The 22,470-nt window shown below is 41.7% G+C and overlaps 2 protein-coding genes across 3 annotated transcripts in view; one reads left to right on the top strand and one right to left on the bottom strand.

Moving 5' to 3' along the window:
* Arp8 (Actin-related protein 8) overlaps positions 1-22,470 on the bottom strand; it is a 189,480-nt gene that overhangs the window by 83,019 nt on the left and 83,991 nt on the right. The gene's annotated exons all lie outside the window — the stretch shown is intronic.
* The window catches only part of LOC145411468 (uncharacterized), a 73,180-nt gene that overhangs the window by 42,484 nt on the left and 8,226 nt on the right, over positions 1-22,470 (top strand). The window contains exons 4-5 of the mRNA XM_080281517.1: positions 4,231-4,355; positions 12,732-13,984. Coding sequence (XP_080137643.1) covers positions 4,231-4,355; positions 12,732-13,984 — 1,378 coding nt within the window. The remainder of the gene's footprint in view (positions 1-4,230; positions 4,356-12,731; positions 13,985-22,470) is intronic.

Below are 22,470 nucleotides of genomic sequence, written 5' to 3'. Positions count from 1 at the left end.
CCCAACTTATGGACTTGTACTTATGGACCCTAACTCTGAAAAACACCTATACAACTCCCTCTGGACATGCATTGCACCTATTTAAGACCCAAATCACACCAATAAGGGACATAAAAGACTGAAATAAATGCAAAAGAACCATAAAATGAGGTTTTAGAGGTGAGTTTATACAATATTAAACATTCTGGGTACTTATAAGTCCCTTGCTCTTGGACTGGTTTGAACTGCCAGTTTGCAGTCCACAGTTAATCCTCTGCACTCTAAATTCTAATTTCTTAACACTGCACGACACTGTAAATTCCCGTGTGTTCTAGTGGCAAGGTATAGCAGTTTATTCACTGTTTATTCACAAAAAACAAGCACCTGTGGCTTGCACTGTTATGAGTATCTGCTCTCCATCGGAGTTAAGCTGTGACTGTTGATGTTGGTGGGGTAACAGAGTTGCCAGATCGCAACAGCCACATTACCAATCTCCTCAACTTTCATTGTCAAATATAACTTTTCATTACCAAATTCGTAAAGCTAGCATATATTCTTCACTAATTATATATACAAGTGGAAATACATGTAATCACTCTACTTATAACTAACACCATGTTGATTATTTTCACACTATGTAGGGTAGCAGATTAATCAGAGAGAGCAAACAATCCACCATCTCCATCCTGTGTATCCTCATACATGTGAAAAATCCATTTGGTAATGCATTATTCTAATTCATTACCAAACGAATTTTTCATTACCAAATTGGCCCACACTTGGTAATGAAAAATACCAAATGGCAACCTGACAGGGGAGGGGGGAGGGGGAGGAAGGAAGGGGTGAAGGGACCATGGTGTAACAGCTGTTTGGCACCAGGCGGGAATTTCAAATTATGGGAGGGAAAAAAGTCAGATTTTTTTTTCGAATTTTTTGCAGTTTTTGGCCCATTTTGGGAATATTGGATCCCAGGAGGATTATGTCCGGTTAGTGGGGATGTTCGGATATTGGGCGTTCGGATATTAGAGGGATTACTGTACTTAGCTTGTCGTCTTCACTTAGCTGAGAAAAGAGCTTAAGAATATTTCACAAAGGACTTGTCATATTCCCAGCTAAGGTTAAGTGAAATCTTGTGACAAATTACCCAAGCATGAAACACCTCACGCAGCAAAATTTACAGTATGAAAATATATGGTTTTAAAGCAATAACAGCTATAATACATAAGGATAATATTACTAAAATTTAAGTTTATTATTCTACCGACTCTCCTGTGATGAAATGTAATAAAATCTTATTTTCATCAATTATCTATTTTCCAATATCGAACAAGGTGCAGATGAATCCTCAATGCCCTGGATGTAAACACTTATGCCAACAAAGGCATCCATGCACTATACACCACGTGTACATCAAGCCCATTATTTTATTTTATTACCGATATGTGAGTTTTTCTGTTTTGAATTGTTTCTTTGCTAAAATAAATTAAACTGAATCATGTTATGTGTGTTTATCACATGATTTACACCCAGTAATGTTATAATATAGGTGGAAAATCAGTCCAGTCATGCATTCCCTGAACCAATTTATTGTTTCCATCAGTTATTCGGTTCAGATTTGGCGAATTCCAGTTTGGCGAGTTTTTTTTCGCACCTATTACTCTCCAAATGTGAGAGTTCACTGTACAATAAGAGCACTAAGACAGAACAATATGTGTTCAGACAATCATACACACATGGAAAAAGCTCTTTTTGTAAGAAGGTCATGGTGAGTGATGACGAATGTCAATCCACCATTTACCAAGCATCATTTGTGCGTCTCTCTAATGCTATCTTATTTATCCTGTAGTATTTTAGTTTACTGTTATCTCACCTTAATATTGCCTTTTTCTCACAAAGTATGTCTCATATGCTTCTTCCCAACTCTGCGCTCCCATTTCGTTTCTTCTCTGTCAAAGGTTTAGGTCTGTCAGGTGGGCCTCCTCCTATCCCTGCCACCCCCAGAATTCACACTGGCCATATTATGGCTTTATGCAAAATGTCCAATCAAACATCTTTCTCAAAAAAAACACCGTCTACTGAACCACATGCTTCTCACAGTGCCGCCCTGTAAGACAAGCATTTCAAAACGGCAGCCTACAAGTGAAGACTGCCTACTGCAGCAGACATCTCAAACCTGTGGTTTAAACCAAAATAAGTTACAACTGATGTGCAGTGAATATACATGTGTACGTGAAACATAATTTGACAAAATTTTATTGGATAAAACTTAAGAAACTACTGTGCAATAACAAAGTTGCTACCAGTAAAGGTGCAAGTCAAAGTGGTGTGAGTGTGAGTCCACGTGGTAAGGATGAGAACCCACGTGTTAAAGAGTGACAGCCCACGTGGAGAGGGTTACGGTGAGAGTCCACATGGTGAGGGTGAGAGCCCACGTGGTGATAGTGAGGGTCCACGTGGTTCAGGCCAATGTTATCCCACTGAGTGAAAGCTTTGTAACTAGTGATGGATGGTTTGAATGATGCAAGAAATGTGCAAACCTCCACAACATAAAGCTTCAAGGTGAGGTAGCTAAGGCAAACACTAAGGCAACAACGAGTTCCCTGAGGAGCTTGCAAAAATTATCAAGGATGGTGCATATTCCCCTGAGTAAGTTTTCAATATACATGAGACTGGTCTCTCTCTCTCTCTCTCTCTCTTTCTTGGGGGGAGGGGGGAAGTGTCATCCGGCACCTACACCTCCAATGAGGAAAAATCTGTGCCTGGGTTTTTAAAGACCAACAAGGATCACCCTACTCTATGGCAGCCCTTGACTCCCACACCCAGGAGCTTATTGAGGATGACCTATTCCTTCTGGATGACCGACAAAACCAGAAGGCATGAAAAGATTCAGAAGAAGAATCGCCTCCTTCTAAGGAGCTGACAACATTGCTCCAGGGAGAGAAACTGACACAGCCAAACATACAGTATGGCTGACCTGGCAGTGGACCATAACCCACAGATGGACAATGCTCTGCCTTGCATGGCAAAGCTCATGGAGGATAAGAGAGGACAAGCAGCCGTATAAGCAGAAAGCCGAGGCAGCACAGACTACACTCGATTGACTTTTTGTGGCAAGTGCCCTCCACATGCAGAACCACAACCCTCCACTAGTCACAAGGAATTGTTCCTAGTGTTTCAGACTTCCACCTCTAAGGGCAAGGTTCTTTTATGTAAAGGCAAGACAGTCTCCAAGGGCAAGTTGCTATCATGAGTGCTGCCAAATCTCCGGTCGCTCAGTCTCCTCCAGCCAGTAACCTCATGTCACAGGCACCCAATCTTCCATTTCTGAGGACCCTGACGATTCTCTCCCCATGTCTTCAGAGGTGGAGATTCTTCTCATGTCTTCAGCAAAAGACATCAAGGAGGAGGGACAATTTCAGTCTCTCCTGCAACTTTCACCACTGGTTTCTCTCTCATGTCTCAGTGAGAGAAAATGTGTCATTCCTGGTACAGACCTAAGCTCTGGCAGTGGTAAAGAGATGTAAGGGTGGCTTAACTGAACAATGCTCATACACCTGACAAGTAAGTGGTTGTGCATTCATGCTATTTCCCCTTTCAATTTGCTTCCATGAACAAAGCTATGCATTATTACTGGACATAGGCCTATGTTATTTTTTGTGTGTGTGAGTATTAGGTGTAACAACACTCTATTCTCCCTTAAAATTTCTTTACATAGGTTGGTTGTGGTCAGTTAACCTAACCCCATTTTTCCCACTGGTTCTGTTTTTCATTCAACATCCATTCACCTAACAAGCAGATTTTCATCAATGTACCTACCCGTAACTTCAGGACCTGTCTGTAATATTGTCTTAACATGACTGAATGTCATCTGATCTGATGTTATTTCTCAATGGGCTTACAGTATACTGACCTGGTGTGACCTGACGTGACAGAAATGGACCTGAATTGATGACTCAACCTGAATATGGCTGATAATCATATTGTTTATAAAGGCTCCAACATGCTTGCCAGTGTAGGTTGGCCCTGGTCACCGAATGGCAGCTCTCCACACACCACACTACTCAATCTCTGGCAGTCTCCTTATTCAGTCCATTACCCCTTAGGGTCACACTCTATGACTGTCCCCAGTCTTTTTTTGGTCGGACTCTTGCAACCCTCCAACATTCACACCTCTCACACAAGATGCTTGTGTTGTGATTAATAAACCTCTATGGATACTCACAAGTCTAAATGACAGTATTCTATTTCCAGTCAACTTCCACCACTGGCAAGAGAAGCTGCAGTAGCAAATGAGGATGACAGAGCCAGAGTCCTCCACTCCCTGCCCATGGGATCAAACAGCCGGGATTCTTTCATTATTGTAGATCATGACTTTGGTAAGATGCATATTTAAAGAATCATAGAAACTTAATTCCATGAACACAAGAAATGTCCTGAGTTGAATAAAAAGAATCATGGAGGACTATGCTCCAGAAAACAAAGAACTCTACTACAAGCACAGAACCAGATGGCATCACCAACCTACACCTGAAACATTTAGGGACATAAACATCCAAGCCCCCACAAACATTAGCAACTACTCATACATGCACTGCAGAATTCCCAACATACAGAAACATGGTGATATCATCACTATTCCTAAACCAAGCAAGACCCAACATACCCTTCTTCATACTGACCCTTAACACTATTAGGTATGCCATCCAAGATAAATGTATGGATACAGTAATTCTTTATAAAATCACACCTCATGTCCCCTTTGCTCCTTCACAGCACAGCTTTGGCCCTTTCGGGTCTCCTGGCCACTACTGTGGCATTTTTGGTACGAGCCTTTTGAGTCTCCTGGCCACGATTGTGGCTTTATCGGTTTGGTTTGGGTCTCCTGGCCACAACTGTGGCTTTATCGGTACGGGTCTCCTGGCCATGACTGTGGCTTTATCGGTATGGGTCTCCTGGCCATGACTGTGGCTTTATCGGTACAGGTCTCCTAGCCACGATCATGGCTCGTCTATTTGCACGTGTCTCAAAACTGTGATGGGATGCCGGTGAATGTTATTATTACTTCCCTCAATATTTACTAATTTCCTGAGTACTGGACAACACAACTGAGAAGGATAAACACAGATTTATGATTTCAGGTCAGTCGGAGTGTTTCTCTATCATTTTGTATACAGAAATGTATTTATTTGTGACACCACATACCACTTGCTACGGAACTTCCCATCGTTTATATTGCTCTTGTATGGAAAGTAGAGCCCTAATATTTTGTCGACAGATGCATATTAGTTCCTTATCCATGAATATCATATTTTTAAAAATCTACCAACCTTGACTCTTTGGTCAAAAATGCGATTTTTCTGACTGGACATCCGGACCTGTTTGCGACCCGAAAAGGTTAGAGCACTACACTTTACAAACACCTTACTAACCAAACTCACACAGTATGCATATGATGGTATTAACTCTGTGAGATTCTCACAACATACACTTCTTACATCAACAGACATAAGTAAAGCTACTGATGACACAGTTTCATTTATAAAGCTCCAACATGCTTGCATGACTAGGTCTTGGTCACCTAATGACGGCTCTCTATACTGCTTGATATCTGGCAGCCTCCCTAGTCAGTCCCCTATCCCTGAGGCTGCACACTGTGATCTCCTCCCAGGTCTACCTCTCACAACCCTACTCTCCATGTTCATACCTCTCACCTTCCACATCCAGTTATAGTCTTCCATCCTCTCAACATGCCCAAACCATTTCAATCTATCCCTCCTCATAATAACACCAATATATTCAAGTTTCACTCCTCCTCTCCAAGTTTTCAATCGCAACCCTAGCTCCAAAGGTCTCTCATTCCAGAATGCACTACACATCTATCTAATCATTATCAACACCCAACACAAACTAATCACCAATATCTATAACACAAATATTGAAAACACCACCAAATGCTGGCTTGTCAACTACTTATCTGGTAGACAAGCATGTTATACTGCAGTGAAAAACATTACAAATACGAAACTTCTCTTGAAATGCCACAGAGCTCCGTTCTTTCTCTCACACTATTCAGTCTATATATGAATGACATTCCTACACCTCACCCACCCACAAACACTACCTGTTATGCAAATGGTATTTGCATAGCAACTACACACTACACATACACAGCAGACACACAGAAACATGACACCTCAGGCATGGATCAAGGATAACTAGCTGATGATTGCTCCAACAGTATCTATCACTAAACAATGGTGGTACAGTAGTTGCTATGAGGTTGATGGTGGTGGTAGTAGCTGTGATGGTGGTGGTGGTGGTGGTGGTGATGGTAGCTGTAATGATGATGATGATGATGATGATGATGATGATGGTGGTGGTGGTGGTAGCTGTGACGATAATGGTGGTGGTTGTGGTAGCTATGGTGCTGGTGGTGGTGGTAGGCCTTGCTGTGGTGATGATGGTGGTGGTGGTGGTTGTGGTGGTAGTTGTATTCATCACCAGCAATAATAATCATCAGCACAGGGACATCCCTAATATCACACTAAACAATGTACCAGTGCCATACACCCCTCCACTAATTTCCTTGGAGTTACATAAGACCCTGAACTCACCTTCAAGGACCACAAACAGTACAAGAAATCAAGTGATATTGTACTCTCAGACTCAACACACTCAGGACAATTACAGGGAGAGGCTTTGGGCAGCAAAAAGAAACACACTTCCTACTCTCCCAACAATATATCATATCAGTGATGTCCTCTATCTCCCCAGCATGGCTCTGCATCTTATCTAACAATCACTACAACACCTTGGAGACCATACAGAACAACATCCTATGCATTATCACTGGCTGCACCACTCCCACTCCCACAGCTCAATGTTCTGAAACCAAACTTCTCTGTTTGAGATTATCTTGTCATATGAGGTGAACAATTCTACATGGCAAACTGTGTAAACACACAACACACGTCAATATAATGCAGACCCACGCTGCATAACTAGATACTGTACACAAAACAATCACCACACAAACATTACCAAACCTTCTTCAACAACATCCCACTTCCAGACACTGCACACTTCATATCTACGGCAAGGCAACATCCCAGATATAACATTATACTATAAGCCTCCCTCCTGACACCCAGGCATAAGAGATATTAAATAGAGTTGACTAAGTTCACCTAATTTGACTTAGATCAAGACATCACTTAGCCCTTGTCAGTGTAGATTGGGTTGGGTGGAATCACGTGCCCTCCTTGTAGAAAAGGCCTGCGTAACATAACCAACATTACAGAGCACTGCTTAACAAATGTCACATTAAAATGCAGACACCTATGGGATGACCTCAAAGAGAGTTGAATACCTGCAATCAATGGGTTTATTGAGTCAACCATGACTGGGGATAAACAACAGCAACAACAACAACCACACTCTGAGGTGATTGGGAATAATTCTTACCACAAATGAATATAAGGTGCATCCTAAGCTTGACAATTTGAGTCTAACTGAAACTCAGTTACAGTATAGGAATCTTACATTTATATTGTTGTTCTTTGATTGCAAATAATGACTATTCCCAGGCCCACTGCTGACCATCTGGATGGAAAAGTAGCACCTATTTGCTCCAGAGCATTTACCAATGTTTCTCACACAAATGTGTCTATGTCCCATGTTCTTCTGGATTCACGGAAGTATTAATAAATCTAAGTGAATGGTCCATGATCAGTGTGGGTGTGTGACAAGGTTGTGTGATGTCCCCATGGTTGTTCAATATATACTGTATATGGATGGGATGATGAGAGAAGTAAAAACACGAGTTATGGAGACAGGGATGGTGTTGGTAATATGATGGATGGAATATCTCAAATTAGTTGTATGCTGATGGTGCAGTACTACTTGCAAATACTGGATAAGAACTTGGTAGACTAGTACAGAGTTTTGTTGATGTCTGTGAGCATCATGCTTTGAGAGTAAATGTAGAAAAGAGTAAACTGATGGTTACTGAGAGAGAAGGTGACTCCCAGTGTGATGTTAGTGAATGGAGAGAGACCGGAATTAGTAAGAGAGTTCAAATACCTAGGTATAATGAGAGAAAAAAAGAGAGAAAAATGTGCAAAAGAAGTGGAAAGTTGAGTGACACAAGGAAGGAAAGTAGCTGATGCAATGAAAACCTTGATAAGAAACAGAGGCTTGAGTGTTGCAACTGCACGTGGCTTACATGATGGTGTTAGTGCCAACTATAACCTATGGATGTGAGACTATGGTGTGGCATGAAAATGAAAAGTCAAGAGTGAGAGCAGTGGATATGGGACTGCTGAGGAATATATGTGGAGTACAGAGAGTGGATAGGATACAAAATAATGAGATTCGTGAAAGATGTGGAGTAAGAAAGTCTATGAACACCAGAATCAAAAAGAGTGTAATGAGATGGTATGGTCATATGGAGAGAATGGATACCAATAGAGTGGTGAAAAAGGTATATCTGAATGAATCTGAAGGAGGAAGGAGGCAAGGTGGGCCATGGAGAAGGTGGAGGGATATGGCAGATAAGCATGCGAGAAAGAGAAGTTTGGAAGTCGGTAAGGCTAGGGGACTGACAAGAGATCAAAATGGCTGGATGAATACTGTGAGGAGATGCTCATGATCACAGATTTGGCACCCCTTCTTAAATGACAGTGTCCCGATTGACTCTATAGGATACATCTATATGAAGCTACAGAACATCGTGAATGTTTTTGGCATATCAGATACATCCAGGATTCTGGGGGCTTAAATGGTGAGTGAATGGAAGCATGGCCCATTGGATTGGCCAAATCTGGGCTGTCTGGATATTGCTACTCCTCACCCTGCTCTAGGTGGGAAAGGAGGTAAAGATGATGATGATGATGATGATGATGATGATGATGATGATGATGATGATGATATGATGATGATGATGATAATGATGATGATGATTAATAAATCTTTATCAGCAAATCCTTATAACTGCAACTGTTTATCAATCAAGCCATCAAGGCACTGATCAAGTTTCTATGCAGGAGTTTGATCAGTTTCTAGAATCATTTTCTCTTAAATCTGGGAGACTACTCATTTTTGTAGTGATTCCAATTAATGGTCTTATAAACCACAATGGAAACTTTTCTTCTGAACTCCTTCAACTGTTTTATTTGAATACTTTTTAATATCACCTGAGCTCCTCTATGGGGCAACATAGGATTGGATGATGGATGGATGTGTCTCACTCAATTCCCATATAAGGACATATCCTTGATTTGATTTTGTAGTTCCTTATCACATGTGCAGTTAATGCAACTGACCCTTCAGTCTCTAACATGCTCTGATCACTTTTGGTTAGGTTATTGGCTCTAGAAATTACAGGAACACTGCCCACCATCTGATCTATCATGAAGTAGATCAGCATCTAAAATGCTTTAATTCTTATAGCCTTTCTTCTGACAATGTAGTTATGATACACAACAGTGTGCTCAAACATATCTTTGATCAGGTCTGTCCTTAATTTGAGAAGATTTGATAATCCACTGTAGTATGGTCCATCCAATCATTCCTTAACTTAGGTGATGGAAAGATCCACAAATATTGGTCACTCTTGCCATCCTGGACAAGCCCTCTGCCAGACAGCAGGATCTACATGGACATCTCCAACATGGGTTAGAAATATTAGTTATAATGGCCAGTTGAAGGTGACCTGGACAAAGACAAAACAACACAGTTAGATCAACAGGAACAAACTGCTAGTAATATTTCTCTGCACCTCCAGCGCTTTGACAGGTTGCAGCCTGCACCTTATCACAGATTAACACCTCAGCACCATGGGCATCTGGAAGTGCTTACCACGACACCAGCCTGGTGTGAATGTAGCCAGACTTCATCTTGCAGTAACATTAAAAGAGCTTTCTTTCTCAATCCACGGACAGGTGCTCCAAGCAACCTGATAAGTCCTGGGCAATGTTACAAAAACGACTTAACAAAACTGACCCTGATGTTCTAATCTCTGAGAATACTTGAACACCGTAGTACATCAACACAGTGGCACTTTACAATCTTGAATCCAAACTAAGGATTACAGACATGACTACAGTAGAGTCTTGATTATCCACAAATCTCTCAATTGGAAGATGTAATTAACTGAAGGTTTTGCTGATTAATTCTCAATTCAATTTACTGAAGAAATCCAAGATCCAACCGAAATTTCAAACCTGACAGGCTCTTTTCACACCATCCGTGATAGTTTACAATGCTTCCAGTAGGGCAAGCATTGGGCCACCTGCCATATTTACAATGTGTTTGTATGTGCCCTGCTCAGTCTTGTGAATTTATCACTGATGAATATTGCGATTTCTCCTCCCACAGTGAAACTAACTTTAAAACTTTATTTGTTAAGTTCACAGTTTAAGTTACTGTTACAAAAATACTGTATTGTGCTTTGTTTTGAAGTGAACACTGAGTGGCATTTGGCGGGCTGGTGGTGTCTGAGTGCCTGGATCACGTCACTGGGTTGTCATTGCATTATACTACGGAATCTCCTCTGAACACCAGAAATGTGTGATTCATAAGTACTGTACAGTACTGTTCTCTTGTATATTATGTGACATATTAAACGTATATTATGCAATATTACATGTGCAAATTCTATGACGATGGGGGTGTATTTTCGTAAGTACAGGTACGTACAGTACTGTATACAGTAATCACTCGAATATCCGAAGCAACAGAGCCAAGGGCATGTCCAGGTAGTGGACTTCTCCCCTGGCCCCCATTCGTACATAACCTAACTTTGAAGGCTAGTGTAAAAGGCCATTACAAGCACATCGTTCAACACTTGTTCCTGTTGTTTAATAATACTATATCTGGTCAACCCAACCTATAAACCACAGCCAAGCAATTATCATGGTCAAGCAGACCCATCAACCACAAACAAACAATCACCAATGAAGAGCCATACCCAGCAGTGACACGAAAAACATGAAAAAAACAGCTACACAAAAAAATGAAGTGGGCACACAAAACATAATGGTAAAATGGAATAAAATCATGGAACAGTACAGTAAGCTAGAATAAAATCAGAGTCAACACACACTTTGACCATCCCGCATCATTCTTACCCAGGATCTCCCACTTCTAAAGTGTCAGCACTACCCACTTTCTTTTCCCTGGTGAAGTGGCCATATCACACACCTTAGGATGAGGCATGCAAGGAATGGCAAGGCCTGAAGCAGGCAGAGAACCACCACGAAAGCTACCACGTGCGCCGCCATGACAACGGACCGAGAAGAGCTGCTCACTACACAAATGACATGAAGGAACTGAGGGCGAGCAACAGGCATGTCTGGCAGATGTAGGGTAAACGAACTAGCCTGACACAGCAGCACCACAGAGCTATTCTCACCAGTCTGGGCAGAACTTTTTCGTACGACCATGATTTCAAAACAGACGCAGGCATTTGTCCAGATAGTGATGAATAAATGTATGAATACTGAAATCAAAACAGACGCAGGCGTTTGTCCAGATAGTGATGAATAAATGTATGAATACTGGTTTGGAACAGCCATATCACAGCATCCGGGTAATGGCCATCTGGATAATTGAGAGAATACTTATTATATTCTCTTATCCTAAAATCAGATTACTCAAAGTTTTGAATGTCCCATGAATTTTGTGTAATCAAGACTCAACTGTACTTTGGGAAGGCATGAAAACATCATTCAAAATGTACTGCTGCACAACCTTGCATCAGGTACATGTGACTGTGCCATGTAATGTCCTACATAAGGTGTAATGTAGCCCTCTCTGATGTGCCGTGCCTCTGAAATGGCTGTCCCTTTCATGCAATTAAGTGATATGCTCTATACTAGGCCTTTACTGAAACACTTGTAATGACCACTGTGTGCAAAAACTCATCATCAGTGATATTTTGGTCACTCTCTCTGAACTGGTAATATGCTAAATCACAAGTGGAGGTACTTCACACTTCTTTAAAAGTAATCTCTAAAGGTTTTTTTCTATGACCACATACCTTGATCATCTGTGGTGTATTGTTATATACAGCAACTGGTTAGCAAGAACACACTACAGTATATCTCCCCATAATCAGGACAACAAGTCGTTAGTTTCCCCCCATTGTCTGAATACTTTGCAGTGTATTTACCCTCAGCAAGCACATCTTGTTTCATTTTTTAAAAACATTGTGCTCTTCAGTGAACCCAATTCTTAGCATTAGGTAGTGTATCTCCAGAAATAGCCCTAAACCCACAATGCATTTTTTTTTTCCAATGTCCTGTTGATGAAGTACAAGTTTTTGTTCAACCAATGTTATCATCAAGAAGTGTCATCTCCAACATTAGTTTACTTTTCATCACTGTCCAACATATGTACAGTATTTTCTTCGATAAATACAGGGTACTTCAACTAACAAATGGTCTGAGATGTCTCTCATCAACCCAATAGTGCAAAATGTTGGTGGATGACACGCAAGTATGAAAATGTTGTATCTAGGTATCTTACCACTTCCATAAAATAATAATAATAATAATAACAACTTCTGGCTGCATAACATTTTTTTTTTTTCTTACACTGATTTAAGAACTTCATAATTTATCATTACGATAACCATCTGTTACAAATATAAGCATTCTCACAAACCTACATAAAACACATATACTGTGCTGTCCCTAACTTTTCTTTTGAAACACAACAATATCAACATGTGTTTCTCATTTATTCTCCAGACTGTTCCGCATGTCCACTGCCTGAGTTCCTCCATGGCACAATGCCTACTACCCAATATACTCCTCCTGTATATGCTGTCATCCATACCTGCCCACCAGTCCACAACAACCCTTCACACACCACCATCAAAAGGGATGGTAGGGGTGTTATTAGTTCATCCAAGGAACATTCTCTACTTGGAGGTCGCATGTTACAAGGTAACAAAGACCACAGGACCACAGTTACAGATCCTCACCATGATAATTCTGAAGAGCACAATTCTGAACACGTCAGTAACTTACAAGTACATACAGGAAACAGTCACATTCACTTGTCCAATGGAGACAATAATACATCTTTACATGTTGACAGAGACATTCCAAGAACAGAGGCTTACAACAGTCCGACACTAGCTACCATCACACCATCAACTAACATGCATATCACTTCACATCACCACCAGTCACAGACTTTTAAAGCATCTTCTCATGATGACAGTGGTCAGACATTAAAGTTAAATAACAACCTAAATGCTACTCAAATACCTAAATATATGAACCAGACTGAAAAATCAGATCCTCCAGGTCCTCCATCACATTCAAGTAGGCATTCTAATTATGCAAACAGCAACAATATGCAAGGCCAAAGCACCAAAGAGCCTACCTATGAAGACATGAGTTATGTCACAGAGCAGTTGTACATGAACATATATGCCCTCACTGAAAGCAAAACACAGACACATGAGGCAGTTACCAGCATTAAAATTTCTCATTCAACACCACAGCCAGTTATACAGCATTACATAAAAGGCATGGCTCCTTCAAAAGTTACAGACAATAATGCCAAAGCACAGCACAATGGTACAGACCGACAGACTGTAAGACATTCACACCTTACTACTGAGAGACCTTCAGAAACACCAACTGAAATGAGCAGAGAAACACAAGCTTCTAACAATGAACTGCAACTTAACAGTGAAACAGAACAGATGAAGGGCAATCGAACAAGCCGTGAACTTGGACAACAACAGAGGGAGGTAAATTCTGGGCAAGAAGAAAGGAGACCACATGGAAATAGGAAAAAGGGACAGATATTCACAGTAACCTACTGGATGTTTTATCCCTACAACCAAGGCAAGGATGTGTGTACAATCAATCTGGGGTCCTTCTTTGGCCGTACACTCAAGCCCAGACTCCATGGACATTGTCATGGTGATGAGATTACCATGGGAACTCATGTGGGAGACTGGGAGCACATCTCAATACAGTTCAAGGTTTGTCAAGTTCTGAAATGTTTTACAGTTTGCCTAAGATATACTAATGACTATAACATTCTAGTATTCTATCCCTGCTAATACAAGATACTTTTATTTTGTTAGTGAGTCGCAGAAGCCTAATGTGATATCCAAAACACCATGCACTGTTTGTATACAATTTCCAAGAGTAAAGGACTGAGCTGAAGATCTTCAAACACAGCTTAACCTGTACACTACAGTACAGTATAAGGATTTCTTGCACATCCCATGAGGTGATTTCCCCCCCCCCCCATCAAAAACCAGTACTGCTCCCTTAACATGAAAGAGTTTATGCAAAAGTGTGGGTATGTTTGATATAAAAGTCAATATCTCACATTATTTTGTCATACTGAAGAGAGGTACGTGAGGATAAAGTAAGCTGGCGGCATTAGTCATGGTCATCCCGTTTGGCTATTTAAAGAGTATGCAAGACATTGGAGGAGGAGATAATGATGACGTGGATAAGAATGATGAGGATGAGGATTTCCAGTTTCTGTTTAAAAAATAAAAAATATATACAAAATGTATTTTCATCAGAGATTTTAGCAAGATGAGTTAAGCATGCAGAAACGGATGAGAATGGCAGTGCTATGGTGGACAACTGTGTGGGGAGGGGGTTTGTGATAGCCAATACCCTATTTAGACACAAAATGATTCACAGGTATATGTGGCAAGTGATGAGAAAGGTGGGTGGTGAACTGCATGAACGGATGGCATTGATTGATTATGTGTGTGTGGATGACAGAATGAGAAGGTGTGTAATGGATGCAACAGCATACAGAGGTTGGGGGAGTGGACTTTCTGAAGTCAAGTTCAAATGAAATGAAGTAGGAGAAGGGAAGAACAGGAGGAAGTAATCCAAACAAGGAAGGTAGAAAGGTTCCAAAAGGATGGAAAAAAAGGCAGAATATAACAGAGAAGTGGAAGAGCGACTGGATAAATCGGATTTGAAGCAGATGGGGGACATGGAAGGTGTGTGCAAAATATTCACAGAAGAAATCTGTGCAGCATGTGAGGTGATGTGTGGGGTGAAGAGAAGACAAAAGGGAGTGCAAGGAACAGCATGGTGGAATGAAGAGGTGAGACATGCTGTGACACAAAAGAAGAAAGCATATAGGAAGTGGATGAGAAAAAGGGGTGTGAAGGAAGGTGAGAGATGGAAGAGAGTTATATGTAGAAAGGAAGACAGAGGTAAAAAGTTTAGTAGGAGAGAGTAAGAAAGGAGTGGATGAGGAATCTGGAAGGAACTTGAGTGTAAAGTGGAGGGAATGTAAGAAAATGTTCTAGAAAGAGATAAAGAGAGTTGGACAGGGTGATAAAGAAGTAAGTCGGGGAGTGAAAGATAAAAATGGTAGACTGTTAGTGGAGATGGGAAAAAAGTGAGCAGATGGAGAGAACACTTTAAGGAAATGTTGAACAGAGAATGAAAGTAATGTGGGTATCAGTGGCTGGGGAATGGCTGGGAAAAGAAGGGAGGTGAGAAGATATTAAGAAATCAGTAGGATGGAAGTAGTGAAAGTACAGTCAGTCCTCCCCTAAAACAGGTATTTGCTTCCACACTGACATCGCGTTAGGCAAATACAGTATCAGGTTACAGAGACTCTTGAAAACCCCTATTTCCTTCCGCACTCATGCCCAAAGTCCACTTTTTTCCCCCACTTGTCGTGCAAAATTTTCTTATACCCCCCAATATTAACCTCCTAAGAGTATTAATATGGTTATAAAAAATACATTAGGTCAATAGGACTTTTTTATTCATTGTACCTTATGTGAGGAGAAGAGCAGACACACACATCGCCAGAGATGAAGTAGAGAGGGAGAACAAACGCTAAAACATGAGGCAAGCTAAGTAGGATGGTGTGGGTAGGAGTGGGCCGAGTGGGGAACAAGGGAGGTGGGAGGGAGGTAGAGGGGGTCCTGATCGGTTGGGTGGCTAGAAGAGCAAGAAAGGCGAAGTGTAACTGGCGGATGATGACTGATAAAGCAGATCACTTAATTCAGACTTTCTCCTCCAATTCCACCAAAGACGATTCTGGTGCTGTTCCTCCATCACTTCCCCCCTCTGACTTCTTCATGGCTGACATTAAAATTTCTTCAGCTGATGTATTTTCTGCCATCACTGGCCTCAATAGTAACAAGGCATATGGGTCTGTTGGAGTCCCTCCTGTTGTCCACAAGAACTGTGCTTCTGTGCTTACACCCTGCCTAAGTAAACTCTTTTGCCTTTGTCTTTCAACTTGTATCTTTCCTTCTTGCTGGAAGTTTGCTCTCATTCAACCAGTCCCAAAGAAAGGTGACCATTTCCAACCCTCTAACTATCGTCCAATTGCTTTAATATCCTGTGCCTCAAAAGTTTTTGAGTCTATTCTTAACAGAAAAATTTTTAAGCATCTCTCCTATCACAACCTTCTTTCTGATCGTCAATATGGATTTCATCAGGGTCGCTCCACTGGCGATCTTCTCACCTACCTTTCAGACTCCCGGTCATCCTCCTTTCGGGACTTTGGCGAAAGCTTTGTCATTGCACTTGACATCTCAAAGGCTTTCGATCGAGTCTGGCATATATCTTTAATTTCTAAATTGCCCTCTTCCGGTTTCTATCCTTCTATCTGTGCCTTCATCTATAGCTTCCTTTCTGGTCATTCTATAGCCAATGTTATGAACGGCCATCATTCCTCTCCTAGATCTATCAACAGCGGTGTTACTCAGGGCCCTGTTCTATCAAAAACTCTCTACCTTTCATCCATCAATGACCTTCTAAGCTGTACATCTAACCCTATCCACTCGTACGCTGATGATTCCACCCTTCACCTTTCCATTCGATTCCCGCAACTCAGTTATTACACCTATCAACCTGACAAAATCTTCCACAGGAGCACCCACCAATGTTTAATAATATCCAGCTCAATCCTGGGTCATCCTTGAACATGCTTGGGGTTTCATTCACTCGGGACTTATCCTGGAAAGATCATATTACATCTCTTGTAAAATCTGCTTCCAAGAGATTAGATGTGCTAAGCTGACTCCATACCTTCTTTACCCCTGCACAGTTGTTGACTATACATGGGCTTTATTCACTCCTGTGTAGAGTATAACTCTCATGTGTGGGGAGGCTCCCCACATACAGCTCTTCTCAATAAGGGGGAGTCAAAGGCATTTCATCTCATTAACTCTCCTCCTCTTACTGGCTCCCTTCAACCTCTGTCTCTTCACCACACTGATGCATCTTAATCTCTTTTCTATTGCTACTTCAATGGTCACTGCTCCTCTGAACTGTCTGCTTGCATCCCTCCATCTCTACGACGGGTGCTATGCACCCGTCTAGCAACAAACTCTGGTCCTTTTTCTGTCCAACTCTCTAATGCAAGAGTTACTCCCAGTCCTTCATTTTATGCAACAGGTCAACTCCGGAACTGTCTCCCTCTGTCTATATTTCCTACTTCCTATGATCTCCAGTCTTTCAAACGCAGTGTATCCGGGCATCTCAAAATGAATGGATCTTGAATTTAGTTCTCTTTTGTACTGTTTTTTTTTTTTTTGAAAGGAACTGTTTGCGGGCTCCTAGCCTTTGATTCCTTCTTCCTCACATTAAAAAAAAAAAAAAAAAAAGTTGCGAGGCTGCACCACGCACACCACGTCACAGCCCGCTCGATTCAAATTACCGCATAACGCTAACAATACCCACATTAGAACGTTTATTTCCTTCCACAAAATCGTGCCGTTAGAGCAATATCGTGTAACAACAAACCGCGTTAGGGGAGGATTGGCTGTAATAAAGTCAAAATGGGGAAATCCCCAGGAAATGATGGAGTGTGTGGTGAAATGAAGCATGGGAGTGAGATAGTAGTAGAATGGATATGGAAGCTGTGCAGATTGGCCTGGGAGGAAGGTAGAGTCTTGGAGGACTGGAAGTCAGGTATAATTATTCTCCTGTAAAATGGAAGGGAAGAGGTTGTGTAGATCAGATATTCATTCTTAGATCTTTAGTGGAAAAGTTTCTAGAGAAGGGAAAGAAGTTGTATGCAGCTTTCATGGATTTGGAGAAAGCATATGACAGGGTGGATAGACAAGGATTGTGGAAAGTGTTAAGAATATATGGAGCAGATGGGAAGTTGTTGAATGCTGTGAAGAGTATGTATGATGGTGCGAAGGCTGCAGTGCGTGTGGATGGTGAACTAAGTGAATTTTTCTCTTTGAAAGTTGGTTTGAAACAGGGATGTGTCATGTCTCCATGGTTGTTCAATCTGTACATGGATGGGGTAATAAAAGAGGTACAAGGTAGAGTAGTGGATGTTGGAGTGGCCCTGGTGAGAGAGGATAGTGTTTGGAAACTCCCTGTACTGTTGTTTGCAGATGATACTGTGTTGTTGAGTGAAGACGAAGGGGAGCTGGAAGGCTTGGTTGATGAGTTTGAGAGAGTGTGTAAGAAACGGAACCTAAAGGTGAATGTAGGGAAGAGTAAAGTGATGGTCTTTGAGAGAGGTGAAGTCAGTGAATGTACAGCGAGGTTGGATGGTGAGGAATTGGAAAATGTGAGTACGTTTAAGTATTTGGGTAGTGTGATGAGTAAGGATGGAGGTTTGGAGGGTGAAGTGCTTGAAAGGGTACAGCAGGGAAGAAAGGTTGCTGGTTCCTTGAAAGCAGTGATAAGAAACAGGGAAGTGAGCATGGAAGTGAAAAAGTTACTACATGACAGTATTGTGATACCAACTCTAACGTACGGAAGTGAAGCTTGGACATTGTTGGAAGGACACAAGTCAAGAGTGAGAGCAGTGGAAATGAGTTATTTAAGAGGAGCCTGTGGAGTCACGTGGAGAGAGGCTGACGAATGAGGATATAAAGGAGCGTTGTGGTGTGGATGTGATGTGATAGGAAGTGTTATGAGGAACACACTGAGGTGGTTTGGCCATGTGGAGAGGATGGAGGGTGAAAGACTGACGAAGAGAGTGTATGTGAGTGAGGTGGAGGGGGGAAGAGGGAGGGGGAGGCCGAGGATGGGATGGAGGGATGGGGTGGAGAGGTATATGAGAGAGGGGGGTGTGAGTTGGGAGCAGGGCAGTGAAATGGCGGGAGACAGGGCGACTTGGAGGTGATTTGTTTGTGGCCACCCCAAATGGGATTGAGGCGTCTGGCAATAGATAGATAGATAGATAGAAAATGGAAAAGGGGAAAAAAATAGTGTGTGGTAATCAAAGGGGCATATGTCTTCTTAGTGTAACAAGAAAAGTACTGTATATGATAGGATACTTACTGACAGATTTAGGGAAATATCAGAGGAATTAGTTGGATAAGAACAAGGAGGTTTTAGGATGTGAAGAGGTTGTGTAGATCAGATATTCACTCTTAGGTCTTTAGTGGAAGTTTCTAGAGAAGAGCATGAAACTGCATGTGGTCTTCATGGATTTGGAGAAAGCATATGACAGGGTGGATAGACAAGGAATGTGGAAAGTATTAAGAATATATGGAGTAAATGGGAAGTTGCTGAATGCTGAGAAGACTATGTATGAGGGGGCTAACTCTACATTACATATGGAGAGTGAATCGAGTGAATTTTTCTATCTGAATGTTGGACTGAAACAGCAATGTGTCATGTCTCCATGGTTCTTCAATCTGTATAAGGATGGGGTTATAAAAGAGATACTGTACAAGGTAGGGCAGTGGATGCTGAGAAGACTATGTATGAGGAGGCTAAGGCTACACTGCATATGGATAGTGAACTGAGTGAATTTTTCTATATGAATGTTGGACTGAAACAGCAATGTGTCATGTCTCCATGGTTCTTCAATCTGTATAAGGATGGGGTTATAAAAGAGATACTGTACACAGTAGGGCAGTGGATGTGGGGGCGGCCCTAATGAGAGAGGGCAGTGTTTGGAAACTCCCTGTACTGTTGTTTGCAGATGATACTGTATTGCTAAGTGAAGATGAAAGGGAACTGCAAGGCTCTATGAATGAGTTTGGGATAGTGTGTAAGAAACGGAATATAACGTTGACTGTAGGGAAGAGTAAAGTTATGGTCTTCGAGAGAACTGAAGCCGGTGAATGTACAGTGAGGATGGATGAAGAGGAAATGGAAAATGTGAGTGACTTCAAGTATTGTACTTGGGTAGTGTGATATGTAAGGATGGAAGTTTAGAGGGTGAAGTGCTTGAAGGGTACAACTGGGAAGATAGGTTGCTGGTTCTTTGAATGCAGTGATAGGGAACAGGGAAATGAGCTTGGAAGTAAAAAAGTTGCTGCATGACAGTACTGTGATACAAACTCTAATGTATGGCAGTGAAGCTTGGACCTTGTTGATAGGACACAAGTCAAGAGTGAGAGCAGTGGAAATGAATTAGAGAGGAGCATGTGGAGTTGCATGGAGAGACACACCGGCAAATAAGGAAGTGAATGAGCGTTGTGGTGTGGATGTGGATGTGGTGGAAAGCATTAGGAGAAATACAATGAGGTGGTTTGGCCATGTGGAGAGGATGGAAAGTGAGAGACAAATCAGGAGGGTGTATGCAAATGAGGCAGAAGGGGGGAGACAGAGGGGGAGACTGAAGATGAGATGGAGGGACGGAGTGGAGAGGTATATGAGAGAGAAGGGTGAGCTGTGAGCAGGACAGTGAAATGGCACTGGACAGGGCAACACAGAGGCGATCTGTTTGTGACCACCCATTACGGGACTGAGGGGTTTGGCAATAGATAGATAGGTAGGTAGTTAAGATAGCCTATTTCAAAGTACAGTACTGTACATGCATGCCAGTTATTTGGTCAACGTCTACAATAGTAGTCTGCATGAGGATTTTCAAATTTAATTTCCAAGGGAGCGTACGCATGTGTGTGCACACGCACACATGCACAAGCACACAGGTGTGTGCACACACACACACACACACACACACACACACAGAATGTGTGTGTGTGTGTGTGTGTGTGTGTGTGAAGGAAAGTGAGTGAAAAAAAAATATCTAATCTATTTCATCAATCACTTATTCTGAGTGAAAAAAAAAAAATCTAATCTATTTCATCAATCACTTATTCTCACCAAGACAAAATGCAGGAAAATAAAATCTTTACCCTCACATTTGAGATAATATGCAGTTGCCTACTGGGTATCAAGTGACGTAAGCTGCAGTTCTTGGGTTAATTAATACTGAACACTACTGGTGAGAAAGCAGTCATAAACTGAAAAGGGTAGGTGTTAATGACGAAAATCATCAAGTTTGCCACAATCTTTCAAGGGCTTTCTCACACAACTTTTTTCCTTCTTCCATACCAAGCATAGGACTAGAAAGGAGGTATACAGGGCAAAACTTGGGTATCAGACTATTACTGGATAACCTAAACAGAAGAGAAGAAAATGGCATTTAAGGTGGGAAATTAAATGAAGAGAGAAAACAGGGATATCATAGGTGAACAGTGTGCATGAAATGATGAAGGAACAGTAGTGAACAGTGAGGATATTAGAGACACCTGGAGTGCGCATTATAAATGGTTGCTGAATGAGGACTCTGACTGGAACAATGAAAGCTTGGAGTATGCAGATCCAATGCAGATCCCTTGGTTTTTTATTGCTACTGCTACTGTGAGCAAGGCAATAGGCAGTATGCAATTGGAGAAGGCAGCACGTGTCTGGGTTGACTGCTGAAATGCTGAAGGCCTCAGGAGATATACGAGTGGGTTTAGTTAATATGATATGACAAATATGATTACAGTATATATGAGTATGTTGTCCCAGATGACTAGCTGAAGAGTGTGATTGTAAATGTACACATGGGGCAGGATGATGTCCTGGAAAATAACAGAGGCATAAAACTTTCAGATCAGATAATGAATGTATTGGACAGTTTTAGAGGGTATGATCAGAGAAAGAATGAACATAGATGAGATGAGGATATGCAGTTTGGGTTTATGCCAGGCAAAGGGGCCACTGATGCCATATTCACTGTTCAACAGCTTCAGGGAAACTATGCAGGAAAGAAAAAGGAGCTGTATTTTATTTTTATTGATTTGGAGAAGGCCTTTGACAGAGTCCCTCGGGAGGTGGTGAAGTGAACCATAAGAATGCTTGGGATCAAGGAGTGGCTGGTTAGAGTGATTATGACTATGAATCTGGGTGCTTGCACCCAGGTAAGAGTGAATGGATATATGAGTGATGAATTTCCCACGAATACTGGCATGCATCAGCGGTCAGTCTTCAGCCACGTATTGTTTGTCGTGGTGCATGAAACTCTCGTGTGACTTCTGAAATGGACTCCAATGGGAAACGTATGTTGATGGCTTGGTGTTGATTATAAAGAATGTGAGCTGGGGGAACAATTCAGGAAGTGGAGAGACAGAGCGGGGAACAAGAGTTTGAGATTTAATACAGATAAAACTAAGATAACATTTAGGGCCTGTGGTAGTACTGTCAAAGCAGAGGGAGAGTGGCCATGTGCAGTTTGCCACAAGGGTGTGGGAACCAACTCCATTTTGTGCAG

Source organism: Coenobita brevimanus, chromosome 89 (assembly GCF_032717465.1).
Source record: "Coenobita brevimanus isolate Jiangsu-jjx chromosome 89, ASM3271746v2, whole genome shotgun sequence".
Taxonomy (NCBI): domain Eukaryota; kingdom Metazoa; phylum Arthropoda; class Malacostraca; order Decapoda; family Coenobitidae; genus Coenobita; species Coenobita brevimanus.
The sequence above is the reverse complement of the archived record's forward strand: the minus strand, read 5'-3'. Positions and strand labels throughout refer to the sequence as shown.